The sequence below is a fragment of the Grus americana genome, chromosome 7 (genome assembly GCF_028858705.1).
Source record: "Grus americana isolate bGruAme1 chromosome 7, bGruAme1.mat, whole genome shotgun sequence".
NCBI classification, from domain to species: Eukaryota; Metazoa; Chordata; class Aves; order Gruiformes; family Gruidae; genus Grus; species Grus americana.
The window spans coordinates 37,504,205-37,520,475 of record NC_072858.1 but is presented as its reverse complement, the minus strand read 5'-3'; the positions used below and the strand labels follow the sequence as shown (position 1 = coordinate 37,520,475).

General features: G+C 56.3%; 1 protein-coding gene across 2 annotated transcripts in view; it reads left to right on the top strand.

Annotated features, from left to right (window-relative positions):
- Positions 1–4,302: 4,302 nt before the first annotated feature.
- The window catches only part of UNC5B (unc-5 netrin receptor B), a 54,726-nt gene continuing 42,757 nt past the window's right edge, over positions 4,303–16,271 (top strand). Inside the window, exon 1 of one of the 2 annotated variants that reach the window (XM_054832425.1) lies at positions 4,303–4,461. In XM_054832425.1, the coding sequence (XP_054688400.1) occupies positions 4,368–4,461 (94 nt within the window). In that variant the 5' untranslated portion in view covers positions 4,303–4,367. The remainder of the gene's footprint in view (positions 4,462–16,271) is intronic. The other variant, XM_054832427.1, reaches the window with a different exon arrangement.

Sequence of the window (16,271 nt, the reverse complement as noted above, 5' to 3'; positions counted from 1 at the left end):
CCCAGCGTGGGGTGGGGGAGCAGGGGAAGGAAGGGTCGGTGCCGGGTATTTCACCCTCGGAGAGCACGGGAGTTGCTGACGGAGGTGGACATTTCTGAGAAAGCCCTTCGTGCAGAGTTTGACAGTGCATCAGGCACCGGGTACGTCGCTGAGCCCCCGGAGCTGCACACGGAGCGAAATCGGCAGGGAGGCCGGCTAATGTCGCACCGAGAGGGCACGCTGGCTCCCTCCAGGCGCCCACCACCAGCCACCTACCCAGCAAAATGCGCTGGTCCGCCTGTTTTGCAGGAAAACCTGCCCTCCGCTCCTCCAGCCCTTTTTCTGCCGTAGCTCTCCCCGCCTTACGGAGAGAAGCAAATTCCCCGTCCTTTACAGGCAGCGAGCGGCTGGGACTTCTCCGCAGCAGCAAACAGCATCCTTGCAGCAGGTCCGTCAGCGGCAATTTCCGCAGCCTCCTCCGGTGCACCCAAAGCACGCGGGCGAGGAAATTGTCAGTAGCAGGGGGAAAAAAAAACCCAACAAACCAAACAAAAAACCCCACTGCTAAACTCAGCGTTTACTTCGTGCTTTCTTGGTAACAAGCTCCCTAGAAAAAAAAAAAAAAAATCCCCCTTTTAAAGAAAAGCAGGGGGTTTCAGCCCGGCTGGGTTCCCGGAGGAGGGAAGCGGCTATTTGCGGAGCGAGAGGAGATGCGGCAGGGGCCAGCCGAGCCTCCTGCGGCGGTGGGACCGGCACATTTCAGCAGCGGCTGCTTTCCCTGAGCTGGAAACAAGCAATTCGCCACGTTTGGCCCCTCTTGCTGGAGGTGAGCTTGCGGGGAGCGGATGCCAGGGTGTCCGGGCTGCAGCATCCCAGGGAAAGCACAACTCTGTACAGCCGTGGCTTTTCCTTGCTGGGGAAGCACTGCCCGGTGCCTCGACCCCACGTTATCTGTGGCTTTGCTGCGTATCCCCTTTTCTTCCCCTGTGCACGTGTCTTCAGACACTCTCTTCTTGCTAACGCCTAATTAGGTTGGCGGGATTGTTATGGATAATGTTATGCAAATTGTCTTGAAGACCTATGACCCCCCCCAAATAGATAAGCGTCTCCGGCTACCCCTGTGCTTAGCTGCCTGTGGCCCTCCCAACCCACCACAGCTGCAAAGAGCAAGTGGGGGCTTTAAAGAAAATACTCTTGAAAAAACCCCCTAAAAATAATCTTTTTTCCCCAACAGAAAATTCTTTATACCATACAGATGTCTTGACATCGCAATGCGACCAAGCCCAGCCTTATCCCGGAGAGCTGAGATGTTTAGTGAGGAGCACGGTCACCGCTGGAAAGAAAAAGGCACTTTTAGAGGACGTTTTGGCCCACCTAAGGTCCACTCTGCCTCTAAAGTTTGGGTGGGAAGATACCCACCCCTCCCGTGACAATGTGATGGCAGCTGAAGGGCGTCGTGACCTCCAAGTCTGAACAAGCGAGGCTTTGTCTCACCTCCTGATTATGCTTTGGGAGTTTCCTCTGTTTATTATTCATCTGATTGCCATCTTTTTTAACGCTTTAATGCAACTCCCTCCGGGCTACGCTACGGACCCAAACGCCCGACCCGAGACACGCACCGGAGAGGTCGGAGGGTGCCTGCTCCGATGCTGTGTGCGTCACCGGTGGGATGTGGACGGCTGGTCCTCCCGCATCCCTGAGCGGGACCGGTCCCTCCCCGCACACCGCGCAGAACGCCAAAAATCAGGCGTCCCCTCTGACGCTGCCCGCCTCCTGAGCCGTACCCAAAGCGGGTGGTGCGGACCTTTTCCCACGTGCCGCCCGCGTCCCCTCGGCTTCATCCGGCATCGGCACCCGCCCTCCCTTCGGGGCTGGCGACGAGGGCCGGGCCCTGCCAGTCCTGCTGAGGTTGGGCGGCTGAGTCCCGGGGAACTCGTCGCACCTCCCGATCGGCTGCTGGGAGCGGTCCCGCTGCGCTGGGAATTAGATTGACCTGTGCACACCAGGCCATTAGAGGAAAACGAGGGGTAATACGTAAACACCTGGGAGGAAAAACAGCCCTTTGCCTTAATGATAGTTTGTCATGTCATATTTTTCTAAAATTGCGAAATAGTGGTAGGCTAACCATTCATTTGCATTGCTTTAATTCATATTTTGAATACCAGACAATGACTTAAACGCTACCCAGTTTAACCCACATGTTCTCACTGATTTCTACAAAAAAACCCAACCAAACCAAACCTGTACAAAAGGTGTGCTCTGCTTCCAAAAGCAGGCGTTTTGAACGCCCGCGGCTCCTCCGCTCATTAATACCAATACCCACACTGGTACCAAGCCGTTCCTCAGAGCCCCTCGGAGTGCTTTACACATGTGCCCAAGTGTTATCGGTGTTATTTCATTAAAGAATAAACACCCGCCCAGGCACAGAGCTCTCTCTTGCACAAACGGTCACTGAGCTCCGGTGCGAGTGCCCAGGCTTCAGCGCTGCATGTGGGTCCAGAGCCGAATGCCGATGTGCTCTTGCATCACGCTGCCGTGAGCCCGACGTGTGGCCTGATCCGGCTAGAAAATAGCCTGTTTTGCTGGTTTATTTTCCCAGACCACTCACCCCCAGCCCCTCTCCAACGGCAGCACAGCTGGGTCTGCATCAGGCGCATCCCTCCCCCTCGCTGCCCAGCCACGCTCTTCCCTTACGGCTTCACCCCGTCGACAGCAACTGGAAATTAGATTTTTTTTTTTTTTTTTTTTTTTTGCTCTTAAGCCTTTTCCGGCACGTCCCACTGCTCTGTAAATACAGGCTGAAGTGCAGCCGAGTGTGGGATGCTGGAGGTAGCACTCAAGGCAGCTTATCGCTGGCGATGCGCAGGTGGCCCAAGCAGCGTGGCACGAGTATCCCCTGTTTTGGGGTCTGGCTGGGGTACACGTGGGACTGGCCGAGGCAGGGGGTGCTCTGCGAAGGTGGGAGAAGGCAACTGGGCAGCAGGGAGAGCTCATGATGGCTCTGAAAGGTTTCCAAAGGCGGACGTTAATTTTTGGGTGATGCCCAAAAAGCCCATCCCAAGGGTAAAAGCCACCTTCTCCCCAGGCAGAACCCCACGGTCTGCATGCAACACCCCGATTCGACAGCAGAAGCCATCCCCCAGCTTCTCCATCCCGTCAGGCTTTGCACTACCCCTCAACCGAAGGCAACAACCGAGCAAATCCACGGCTGGAGCAGCACGTTGGGTCTGGAAAGAGCCAGTGCCAAACCCACAGCCCCGGTTCCACCGGGCTGGCGGTGAGGCGCAGGCTGTAATTACTGCCTGCCTGCCAGGGTTTCTTCGCCCCCACTGCCCTACCCTGGAGGAACTGAGCAGCTGTCAGAAATTAAAAGTAGTTAGCAGTTCCCATGCTATTTTAACCATTTATAGGCAGCAATGGCAGCCCTTTCTCCTTTGGTGGAAGGGAGTGGTTCTTGCTGTCGCCCAGCTCCTTGCAGCCTGCCTGGTGTGGATGCTGCTGCATGAGAAGCAGCGATGCAACTTCACCGAACTTGAGGTTGTCTCCTCTCCTGGGCACTGCTGAGCCCTTTTGCCCCCCTCCAGTGAGCGAGGGGTTTAAACCCAGCCTGGGGAGAGACTTGCCATGTGGAAAACTGCAGCCCCACCACTTAAAGTTTGCAAGCCTGTAAGTTTGTTTTCAATTCTTTGCAAGAAAGGAGATGTAAAGATATTGAAGAGTAGCTGCAGGATACCTCTCCCAATGTGCACGTTTTATTTTTTAATTAGTGTGTGTGTGGCGGGGGGGGGGGGGGCATGCTCCTGCGGGTGTATTCTCAGCCTGAGTTTCGATCCCGGTTCTTAAGGGGGGGCACGCAAAAGCCCATAACGTGATCCTATGGCACTGGCATCCTTAGCAGCGAAAGGACACGTCGCTTCGGGCGTTACAGTATTTTTGCCGGCGTGTCTCTCCCCGAGGGACGCCTCCTCGGCTCCCGGGGGCCGGTGCCCGGCTGGGGCGCGGGGAGGGGGCGGACACGGGCCCGGCGCCGAGCGCGTTGCGGAGCTCCCCCTTGTGCCCGCACGTCCCCACTGCAGAGCAGGCTCCGCCGGTTGGTATTTAACGCGCTTTTTGCATCCCTCGCATCCCCTCTGCCGCCTGGGATCGTACCCCCCTCTCCTTCCCCCCCCCCCGGCATGGGGGCAGGAGGCGCTGGTGCTGCTGCGGGGGGGGGGGGGAGCTGAGGCCGGGAGCAGCTCATCGCAGGCGCGGGGCGGTGCCGGTGCCGCCCCCGCTCCGCCCCGCCGGGCCGCTCCCCGCTCCGCCCCGCTCGGCGCCGGGCAGCCCGGCAGTGTGGCGAGGCGGGCGGGCAGGCAGCGCCGTGCCGCTCCGCTCCCGGCCCCGCCGCCATGCCGCCGCCCGGCCCCCGCCGCCCCGCAGCCCTCCTCATCCTCCTCATCCTCCTGCTGCTGCTGCTGCTCCGCCGGGCGCTGGCCGCCGCAGGTAAGCGGGGGGGCAGAAGTTTTTTGGGGGTGTATGGGGGGGTGGCGGGCAGCATCCTCCGCTGCCTCCCCCCCATAAAAAAGTTCGTTGCGGTTTGCCCCCTTTTTTTATTTTTTTAGGGGCGGCTGAGGGGGCTTCAACCTTGGCGTATTTATTCTTATTTATTTTTTTTTCTTTAATACGAAGGTTGAGGGGTGTACGGGGGAGCGCAGGTTTGGGGGGGGGGGGGCTGAGCCGCCCTCGGGGATGCTCCGGGGGATGCTCCGGGGGATGCTCCGGGGGATGCTCCGGGGGATGCTGGCTGGCAGCGCCGCTCCCCGCCCGCCCCGCCGTGCCGCTTGCTTTTTTTTTTTTTTTAAAATATATATTTATTTATTTTCCTTGGGAAAAGCAAAACAAACCCAGCCCTGTTTGTAGTGTCGCCGGTTATGATTCCCCAGCGGGTCAAATAAGTAATTATTCAGCCTGTGTATTTTTTTTTTTCAATCTGCATTTTTTTTTTTTTTTATAAACCGAGCTATTGATGGCCGGGCAGCTAAGTGGTCTTTTCCTATGGCTCTTCAAAGTTTCCTGTGCGCAACCCAATCTTGTGATTGAGATGCACTTAAATCCAGCCCTTCCGTCGGTAATCCCTGCCACAGACAATAAACAGAGGCGCGTCTCTCCTGCTGCCCTCTCTCGTTAGGACTCCTGTGATCAAATTCAGCCTTTCCGCTATATTTCAGGCCCCCCCCCTGCAACTCATGAACATCCTCTGCATCTCAGGACTTTGTCCTTTGTCATCCTCCGGCGGTGGCAAAGCAAAGGTGCCGGTGTTTATCCTCCAGGTATAAAAAACCCCATGATGTCCTCGAGTGTAGAGCTCAGAAGTGGAGCCCTATAAAGTTTGATGGCTTTTAGAGGTTGGAAGAGACCATAATTGTAACCGTCGGGGCTCCGGTGATGGGCAAGGTCGTCATCCCCGTGGGAACTCGGGACGAGAGCCCGTCGCTCGCTTCCCGCAGCTTGCGGCAAGGGTTCGAGGACGCGTCGCGAAGCTGCGCGCAGCGCAGATCGGTCTTGTTAGTAGTTAAAAGCGTCTCCTGACGAGCTGATTTTCTAGGAAAATGAACCAAGCCTTCTTTCCTGAAGCGTAATTAAGGTGATGAGGAATTTTGGGGAGGGAGTTTAATTACATTAATATTTTTTCCGCCTCCGCCACACAAAGATCTAGTGTGTTTTGGCAAACGGAAAACAGAAATGGCACTATTGACTTATTCAGTGGCCTGAACGTTGCTGCAGCAGCGTCCTCCAGCCAGAAGAAACTCTCTCCCTTTGCCGGAAAGGGAGAGCTTTGGGAGCTGGCAGCCGGTGTCCCGCTCCAGCCGGGTGCGTGCCGCAGGCTCCCGTGCCGTGGGAGCGAGGGGCCTGGAGGCTCGGCATGGCGTGGGATGCTGCGGGTCTGGATGGCAGAGGGTTGGGAAGCCTGGATTAGCTGCGTGGGTCGGGGTTTAGCGGTGGCCGAGCAGCCTGGAGCTGCTGGGAATGCTGGGAGGGGGGTGGGGGGTGTGTGTGTGTAAGATTTTTGGCTGCGTTGGTGGTACAGGACCCCCGTGCCTGGCTCTGTCCCGCGTGGGGCGCTTTATTTTTTGCATGTACCAAGTTCGTGCAAGGGTGGAAATAAAACTGGGCAGGAGGGAGGGAGCGAAGAAGAAAAAACAAGTTAAACCTGACCGAGCTGGATCAGTTTGAGTCTGGGCAGCTTTCTAAAGGCACACTGTTAATCTGGCGTATGTAAACGTGTGTAAAGTTTTTAGCTGTAGAGCTATAATTAGTGTTTCTCCAGGAGTGTTGTGTAGAGATTGCCTGTGATGACGCGGAGGAGGGAGCTGAGATGGGTGCTCAGCCCCGGTGCTAATCTGCTCCCTTCCCCATCTTTGGTTTTAAGGAGGGAGGGAGAGAGAGACATCACCCAGGAAATAATTTTCTCTTTTATTAAAAGAACGCCCATATTGTTTGTGTTGGGTGTTGCAGCGGGGCTTTGGATCGGGATTTGAAACCCAGAAGCAGTCGCTCTGCTCATTGCCAGGATCGCTGCTGGGGGAACCCCCCCCCACACACCTCGGTCCTGGGGCTTTGCCTGCCGGGCTCGTCGCCGCGCTTCGTTCCGCTTGTGTGCGTGTGTGCCGCTGTCAGTGGGAAAACAACTTGTTGTGAGGGTTTTGAGCTTGCTTGAGGGCCTTTCCCCAGGAGGCTGGCCGCACGGAGGTTGCGGAAGGGCTGCCGAAATCCAGAGGGTGACGCTGGAGGGGGGAGCGAGGCGTTTGCAGGCAGTGTGTCCTGGTGAAGGACCGTCCTTCCGTCCCTCTGCTCTGCCGCCACCAGGAAGGCACCGGAGGAGGGAAGGAGGGAGGGGGATACCGGCGCTGCTGTGCCCCACCGGCGTGGGTGGGTGGGTGGCAGGAGGCTGCCGCTGTCGTGGTGAGCAGATGGCCGGGGGAGAGATGCTCCGAGACCTGTTGCTCATCAGCGAAGCCTGCCCGTGCGCGAGGTGGAGGCTTGCTCGCTGGAGGCCAGCGGCGTGCGGAAGGGTCCGCTTTGGCTTTTTGTCTCCTTCTCCTTTAGCTTCTTGGTGGTGGAGCCCTTTCTCTTAGAAGTGGGTGCTCACGGTGTATGATAGTGGCAGAAAGAAAGAATGACACAAAAATGCCTTGGAAGTGGTAGTTGGGGGGGGGGGGGAGGATCCAGACTGCATTTTGCCTGTTTTAAAAATGAAAAGTGCATCACTGCTGACCCAGTAAGCAGCTTGCAGAGACCAGCTGTATGCTTTATCTCCTCTCCTGTGTGAGGTCCTGTGGGTCCTTTGGGTGCTGTGCACACTGGCTCCCTTTCCATCCCTGTCTGAGCCATACAGGAATTTATTTAAAAAAAAAATTAAAAAAAAAAAAAATCTGTATTTTGGGTCAAAGTGAGCCAAGATGATGCAAGGAGCTTGGTTTTGCTTCCATTTCTAGCAGCAGCAGCGCTTTCACATCCTCAGCCCTGTGGCTTTCTCCATCCCGGTGTGTTTGGGGCCGGTGGGATCAGCCTGCCAGCCCCCGGAGGTTATCGGCAGGGTCCGTGAGCCAGGCTTTGCTCGGCAAAAGCCAAGCTCCCAGGCCGGTGCCGGGGAGGCGGCAGGAAGCGCCGGGCTGCGAGGTGAGGATGGAAGGGGCTGTATGGAGTCTGCGAGGAGTTCATTACAGCAGATGTTGGTGCCATAAAGCCACAGGTTCCTGCTGTTTCCTATTCACTTATATCCTCCCGGCTTTAGCGATGCTAATGCGAGTGAAAACATTTGCTGGGGTGAAGCGGGGCGGGGGGGGGGGGGGCATAAATCACCAGCCCGTTCCCTCTGCCCCCTCCTGCCATCCCACCCGTGTGGGAAGTGGGGAGATTAATACGGCTGCAAGGGATGCCCGAGCCGCTCGCTGGCTGCCATCGGCCCTGCCGTGGCATTTTAAGGCCCGTTGCCTCTGATTTTGGTTTTCCTTAATAGGCGAAGCTGTAATTTGCTGTAATCAGTTGTATTGTGCAAGCCACCCCTGCTCGTGAGTCAGCGCGCGGTGGCACCGAGCTGACACAGCCCTGGCCCTTTGGGTGCTTGGGGGGGGGTGTGTCTGTGTCTGGGGGCATGAGGACTCGTTCCTCCTGCTGTTCATCCTGGGATGCGGGGAGCTTGGGTGATCCTTCCCTGGTGCTGCAAGATGCTTCCCCCCACCCCCAAACCAGAGCCTTTGTGGTACCCCAGGAGCGGGGAACCAGTAGCTTTGAGTGATGTGGCTCTTCAACACCAGGCTGGGGCACTGGGGGCGGGGGAAATAAAAAATAATCCTGTATGACCTGCAGTGGGCTTGCACCAGGGCTGGGAAATGCAGAGCTTTGATTTAGGAGAGGCAGAAAGCCCCAGAAAGCTGCTCTGATGTCTGTCTGGTTTCACACCCACCCTCTGAGGGACCTCTCTCTCGGTGGGAGCCCGGAGGCCCCTAGCTGGATGCGGCACCCTCCCTAACACTCCCTAAATCCTCCATCTCGCTGTCCCCGCAGCCCTGCAGGCTTGGCTGACGCCTGGATTTTTACTGCCGAGGCAGTCTTGGAGTGTGGGTTTCCTTTTAGCTTCGCTCTGGGGTCCCAGCGTGGCGGGTGATGTTGTTCTTGAGGGTCCCGGCTGGGTTTTGGGTTAAATTGGTTTTGGTCCCGTTGGGGAACAAAGCGCTAAAAACAGGGGCTGCGTGCATGGGGAAGGCTGGGGAGCCAGAAGGCAAGCAAAGCATCCCGGCTGCACGGAGTATTATTTTTGAAGCCTCCTGGTTTTTCGGAGGCCTGACTCACTGTGCAGGAATGCGCTGGGCTGGCAGCCCCGGACCTGCTCCTTGGTGGAGGGGAAGAGCTGCCGTCTCCTCCTCCCGAGCCCGTTCCCCATCCCCTCTCCTCCCAAACCACCGGGCTGGGCTGGTAGCAGCCACATGTTTGCTGAGCTTGGATTTTTAGGGGATTTTTTTTTTTTTTTTTTTCCCTTTGCTATTTGCTTTTTCACATAGGGGCTGCTTTTTTTTTTGTTGGGTTTGGTTTTTTTTGGTTGGGGCTGGGGCAGCTCGGCGGGTCGTAGCAAGGCACCTCTGGGTTGCGCCGACCGTTTGGAGGCGAGGGAAAGGCGAGAGCGAGCCCCGAGATCAAACGCGAGCCAGGCTGGGAAAGGCTGGGTGAAGCCACGCTGGAAAACGAGGAGAGGGAAGGGAAGCAGGAATTATTTAGCACGGGGCTTGCTCCGGCGTGTCCTGCACGCTGCCTTTAATCTCCTGCGAGTCCCTCCCCGCTGCAGCCCGGCACGGTCTCCTCCGTTCCCTGCCTTTCCCAGACCTGCTGGCTCGGCTCAGGTTTTGGGGGGGCTGTTGCCTGTTGCAGCGAGCTCCCCCCGACCCACGGGGGCGTGTTATATTTGGGTGAGGTGCGTAGTGAAACACCCGGGGCGGTGGGGTCCCGGTCCTCATCCCCAAACCTGGGGTCCAGGCGCTGCTACCTGGTGTAACTTGGGGGGCGTTGAAGCTGCAAGCCTTAACCCAAACCGTTGGTGCTTGGGAGCGTACCTTGGGGTAAATCTGGTAAAGGGACCGCGATGACAAGTTTGGCTCCCTGTGTGTCTCAACATTGGGCTCCGTGGAGAAATTCAGGTGGGGAAGGGGAAGAAGCAGGCAAGCAAAGCGAGCCACGTGCCACCACGATGCTCAGCAGCAGGCAGGGTGTCTTACAGCTCAGGAGAGTGGTTTTGTCTCTGGCGTGGGCTGTGACCGTGAGACAAAGCTTCCTCCTGGACCTGGATTTGTGCAGGCGAAATGTTGATGGGGAGGCGCATCCCATTGCCCGGCACTTAAGGCTCGGCCTGGGTGGATGGGGCTGGTATAATCCCCTGGATCTGAAAAACAAATATTTTGAGCCGGTTGTTTTTCCCCCTTTAGCTTTGCTTGTTGCTTAAGTTAAAGGCAGTGGCGTGTTTGGTTGTTTTCCCTGGGACATGGAGGACACCAGTTGAGACCCTTCTAGAGAAATACACCCCGTTATACAAGAAGCAAACTGAGTAGAGCTTTAGCCTCCAACTCTGAAGCTTTTTCTCTGCTCGCATTTGGGGTCTGGGCTGTCCCTTTCTCTGGGGGGGAATGAGTCCCTTCAGGTAGGGAAGAAGACCTATATAGATTGGCAGAGCATCTTTGGGGGTCTCCTTCTCCACCTCCATCCCTTCGCCCCACAAGTCTGCCCAGCAGCAGCCCATAATGCATGTACATACGTGCATATAGCACAACTGCCCTTGCTTCTCTACCCCTTTTATTCTCCTAAAAGCCAGGAGGAGGGAAGGGGCTTGTCTGTACCACGAGCGATGCCTTCCCTGCTTGAATAGACGGGGCTGTGAGCGTGGGCTGTCCTTCTGACCGGTACAAACCCCTCGTAGCCGGGCACGAGTCAGAGCCCAGCAGCTCTCGTGCTTCCGGGAGGTCCCGCTGATGTGGTTCCACAAAGGTCCCACGAGTAACCTTTGCTTGGCCTCCCCTCCTTCAGGAGCCTACGCCCAGTGTGAAAGCCAAGGGATTGTCTCCCTTTGAAAGAGCGTGGAAAATCTCATTTTGAGACGTTTAATGCATATTAGATCCATCTGCCTTTCTCTCAAGCGGAGACCACCGCAGGAGGAGAGGCGAGGACCTCTGAGTGCAGATGCCCAGTGCCCAGACAGGCTTTGGGGCTCTGCGGGAGTGATGCTGTGCGCAGCATCCCTGACCAGAGGATCTGTGCGGGTGGACAGCATGGCATGCTAGAAACAGGGCGGGGAAACAACTGCCCACAACTCCCCCAAGCTTCTGTAGAGCTGGAGAAATGCTCTTGGTGTTGATGTTGCTGCACGCAGGTGCAGGATAGTTTTGGATGCTTGGCTTGCCCTGGGGATGGGTTCAGCACACCTTGATGTATTGAACCAAATGGCTGTCAGGTGCAGGTAAAACGTGTGCGAGAGGGTTTGAGCGCAGGATGGTGCGTGGGGAACGCTCCTGTAAGGCACAAGGGTGCTTCTCCCCACCAGGCATCCCTCCCTGTTGATGTTGTGTGGAGTCAGACGTGGGGGCTGTGGAACAGCAGGAGCCCTGCAAAAGGGAGGCTTGCATCAGGCAGGGACGTGGGAGAGCAGCTGAGACAAGAGCAGGTTTTTCTCCACCCTGACCTTGTCTTGGTGCTGCTTTGTGAGTCTTCCCTTCTGCAGAGCCACTCTACTCCCTGGGAGCTGCTGCCGGCCTGGAAATTATCCCCAGTTGCCCCCTTCTCACCACGGTCCCTCCCCGGTTGGCAGCGTTCGGATGCCTCTACATGTCCTGCTCCACGACTTAAGGAGCAGTATGGGCTGTCCACCTCTGGGTGGGTTCCTCTGCATACCTGCATCTCCTGGGGCGGTGGCAAGCTGGAAGGACAAGACGTGGTAAAACAAACCCAGGCTTCCTGGCTGAGTGGCTCGCGGAGGCGGGAGGCTATTAAAAGGGTTGCGTCGCATTGTGTAGCGTGGGAGTTTTCCTTAGGCAGGAGGTTAGAGAGCCCAGAAACTCCTCAGGACAGGTTTAAAGAGGAGAAGGGACACGCCTGGGATGCGGTGTTGCTGTCTGAGGTTCCTGTCAGCAAGTGTCCTCGATGCTTTCTAGGCTGTGAGGTCTTGGGTTTGTTCACAACCAGTGGCGTGTTGTGGGCATGTCCACCCGGCGGTGGCTGAAGGCACCAAGAAGGTCCTCAGCAGAAGACCTTGCTTCATTCACCGCCCAGTTTTCCAGTGGACTTGCATGATCTGCTGGGAAGTTGTAGTTCTTCCTTCGGGTGATGGTGACCGCTAGTTGGAGGAGCGCGAGCAATTGGGATGGAGAAACGGGGCTTCGGAGGGTTTTATGGAGATGGATGAACAAAGCTTCCTTCCAAAGGGTTGATCAGCTCTGCCTATCTGCCAACTTGAGGGGGTCTTGCCCCCCGCATGGTCTGTGAGTGGGGGCTGATCTCCTCCACATGCTTGTTATCCCCCGTGGAGACCTTGCCGTCCTACGCTGTCACCCAGCTGCGTTATTGGCTCTATCTGTTTGGGTTGGCTTGAAGAACAGAAGGAGGGTGTTTTCCAGCAGCCAGAAAGTGGTTGCTATTTAAAACAACCAACAAGAAAAAAAAAAAAAATGTGGTCTGCTGCCTGCTTTTCATCCATGGAGCCAAGCAAGCATCCCCACCCTCACCTGGAGGGGCATCTCCGAAGGCTTTGCAGGGCCCTGCAAGTGCAGCTAGTAATTAGTGCTGGTCATGAGGGTGGATCTTGCAATGTGGCCGTGCTGTCTGCTGTGGTCTGGCCCGGGGCCATCACCTCGTTTCGGATGGCCGCTGCCCAGGTATGGGATCCCAGCAGCCTCCCTCCACCCCTGTTGATCCCAAACGGGTTGGGGATGCCACTCGGGGTGCGGGTACCTTCGCCTCCCCGCCTGGTGAGGCCCTTTTTGCAGTTGCTGGATGGTGCTGTGGTGTTCCCGCACTGGAATATTATTTTGGAGGTTTTTCTTTTCCCTCTTGACAGATGTGAAATGTAGAGACGTGCTTAAAACGAAAGCATGGCTCCTAAGTCCAATTACACAGCAATTAAAAGTAATCAGCGGTCTGGGCTGTTGCATTGGAGAGGCTCGTTGAAGGGTTTTCTCCTCCAGCCTGTCTTGGAGAAGCTTAAATGTCCTCCAGTCAGGTCCCACAAAGCAGAAGGGACAGGGCATCTTCCCAGAGCGGGCCAAGTATCGCCGCAAATCCGCGTGATGTTGGACGTAAGCTATTCCCCATGCTCAGGAGCTCCCCGCTGGGGCTGTGGCATCCCCGCGTGGCTCCGTAGGGTCTCCTCTTGAGTTGCACCAGCCTGCCCGCTCTGGGGACACGTGCTTGGTGACGCGGTGACGCAGTGTCGCTGCTGGCTGCACGCCCGGCATCGCTGGGGCCGCGGGCTAATGCTTTTGGCTGCAAGGAAGAGGAGGGAGGCAGTTCGGCTCCCCTGTTTCCACCTCAGTCCGCGGTTCCTCTCGTCCTCCCCTGGTTTTTTTGGAGATGCCCGACTTGGTTGTGGAAGCACGTTTTCCTGGAGGATGCCTGGTGCCGTCTGCGCATCGTTTTGGCTGTTTTTTCTCCAGTCAGAGCCCTGCAAATGACTCCTTCGTGCTCTGGTGTTGGCACTCAAGGGGTTTGTTTCAAGAGAGGGAATTTGGCTGCTCGGGTGACCGGGGTCCAGAGTGTGATGAAGCTGGGGTGCGGGCTGCCAAGGGCTATAAAACTTTTCTTCCCCCCCCCCCCCCCCTTTGCAGTCCCTCTTTTTTCACGTGCGTCTCTCTGCTAAATGAATTGCTGCTCGTGAATGACTGGTCTGTGCTCGGGTGAAGCGAGCAAGGCTGGGAGCTGTGGCTGTGGACGCTTTGCACCTTAAAAATCCTGTGGTCCAGGGGTCCCAGCTTTGCACCGAAGGGCTTTATACCACGCGGTTAATCCCCGTCGTGGGTACTTTGGCTACCCTGGTAGCCTTTATATATATATATAAAGGTGTTGAGGCACTTATTTCAGCCTCTAAAATTTATACACCAAGATAAAAATGTTGGCTCTGCCCAAAGCTGGAAAAGCGAGATCCAAAAGCTGGGAAGAGGGTTGGGTTTTGTTTGGGCTGAACGGTGACTAACAAGAGTTGAGTTTTTAAAACAAATGCTTGGGATAAACTGGTTATGCAAACCGGGGCGAATTGGGCAGGTTCCTTTGTAGTTTGCAACAAAACCCCGGGAGTGCGGGGCGTGCTGGGGCTGGTCCTGCTGGGGATGGAAAAACCCACGCGCCGGCTTCGCAGACGGGGTCCCGGCCGATTGGGAAGGATCCCGGGGGATAAGCGGTAGGGAAAGCCGCAGGTTACTGCAGGCTCTTATCTATCCAGCTGAAACCTTGAGTAATGCTGATCCTGAAAATGCACCGGGTCAAAAATAAATGATTATTTTTAAGTGTGGTTTTATAATACCTGCTAAGAGGAGTTCGTGCTCCAAGAAACTGTCAGGCTTGCTGGTCCCATGCCACCAAAAATATATCAATTCAGAGGATGATCAGGGCTTGTAATTTTTTTTTTTTTTGCTGTGGCGTCCATCGGCCGTGGCCGGGAGGATGGTGTGGGGTACGCAGGCGCGCCAGCAATTCTCGGTATGCTTTGCGAAGGCAGTCGGGCTCTCAGACCGCAAGGCTTCTGGTTTCTATCACAGCCTGCGCTGTTTTGGCCAGGGGCATCCATCCATCCATCCATCCCACAGCCCTCCCAGGCTCCTCTCGAGTGTGGCGCTTTAAGGACACTAGAAAAAAGAAGCGGGTACGAGGAGCCTTGTGAATTTTTAACTTCAGCCTGCGACGCGGGCTGGGGGGGAAGGAGATGCCTTGCTTGTCGGTAAGGCAAAGTAATGCTCTGTAGAAATCCCTCTCGCTCTTTCCCCGCTGGAGCCAGTCCTCTGGGCTGAACAAAAACCAGCTTAGGCTGCCGTCGTCTCTTTGCGGGGAGAAGCCCGGCTGCTGGGTGAAGCAGAAAATTAGATGAAGACTGCCTAACAGGAAAAGAAAGATGATTTTTGCACGCAGGGAGGAGGCAAAGTCGCTGCTGAACCCCGTCGGCAGCGGGTGCCTGCCCCTCGAGCATCCTCTGACCGCCAGCACCCCCTCGGCACGGCTGTGCCCGGTTGCTGTCCCTGCGCCCTAAGGACTTGCTGCGGTTTCTGTCCCCTCCTGCTAGAGGAGAGGGATGAGGTTGGAAGCCCGAGCAGGGTGGGTTTTTTGGGTGATCCCTGGCCGGCCGGGGAAGGCAAAGCTCCGGTTATTTTTGCGCACGCGCTTGCTGCCTTCCCCTTTCCGTCTCCACGTTCCGCTGACATACTGGCTCTGTTTGCATTAGTATTTATGGACTGGCTATAAGGGGAGGCGGCAGATCCAGCCGGGCTGTTAATGACCCCTGCGTGAAATAGCAAAGCCCACTTTAGCGGTCTCGGCCGAGGGGTTTTACTGCAGCCTCTCCCGTGCCCGTCTCCTTCCCTTGGAGAGTGACGGGGAGGGCTGCCGGCACGATTTCTCGCTTAAAAGAGAGAAGGGCTTGGATTTGTGCGCCTATGGGAGGTGGGGGGGAAGGAGAGGTTGTGTGTGAGGCTATGGAAAGTATAGGGGGGAGAATGCAAACCATATGTTTCTGTGAGGGTCGAGTTGCAGAGCTAAAACCAGCGGGGAAGCAAAAGAAGAAGCCGGCGTCCTGCAGTTTGGCTGCGCTTTGCATCCCGGTAGGTGTGTGGTGGGGGGGTATCCAGCGTGGCCTACCAAAGGATGGTTTTAAAAAATAAACCCGCCCGAAGAGATGATTCGGGTCCCCGCCTGGCGCTCTGCGGTGTCGCTGCTGTCCCGCGTGTTTAGGGCTGGGGTCCAGGACTGTTTCCGAGCCCTTGGGGCTCCTATAAATAAATGGCAGGGATGCTGGGAGGAAGCCTCTCCGGCTTGCCGTGACTTTATGGCGTTTGCAAGTTTGCTAGGAAATCAAGGGAAGAAACTTTTTGCAGGGAAGGGAGTGCCCACAGCTCGCGGGAGCAGCGAGGCTGATGTTGTGCCGTGCGCCGTGGCTCTCCTGGCGTTCTCCTTACAGCTCCAGAGAGGAGAGTCGGATGAAAAGATCCATTTTTTCCTTCTCGGAGTGGAAAAAGTTATGTGCAGGCAGCCCGCGGAGTTGTCTAGGCTTCAGACCGAAGTGATGTGAGCTGGATTGAAGTGCTTTTTAAAGGAAGTCCGAAAATAGGGGGAGCGGCAGGGTCCCACGGCAAACTTTTTTAGAGACTTCTTTTTGTTTCCAAAACTAAAGGCATGGAGACAATATCCGATTCCCCGACCGGCTCTACGGAGCCGTTTGCAACCTGTCAGCGTGGTAACCATCTGCTCGCAGCCCGTGGGGACCGTGCTATATATGGGATGCGTTGCCGCTCGCCCCGGGAGCAGCCGTGGGCTCCAGCCCCTCCGCAGAATGGACCACAGGGCACGGCATCTCCTTCCACCGAGAGCAGCTCTTCTGCCTAAAGCACCAAAAATCCCGATGGATTTCTCCTTTGGCTGTCTGGCTTATTTGTGTGGTTTTTTGTTTGTTTGGGGGAGATTTCTTTTCCAGCTTGATTTCCCTAAAAAAAAAAAAAAAAATCAGGTTTTTTTTTTGCAGTCATGCTGTTTGTAAGTCTGCAGCCCTCCCCCTCTTTGCCTCAGAAGTAGACGTC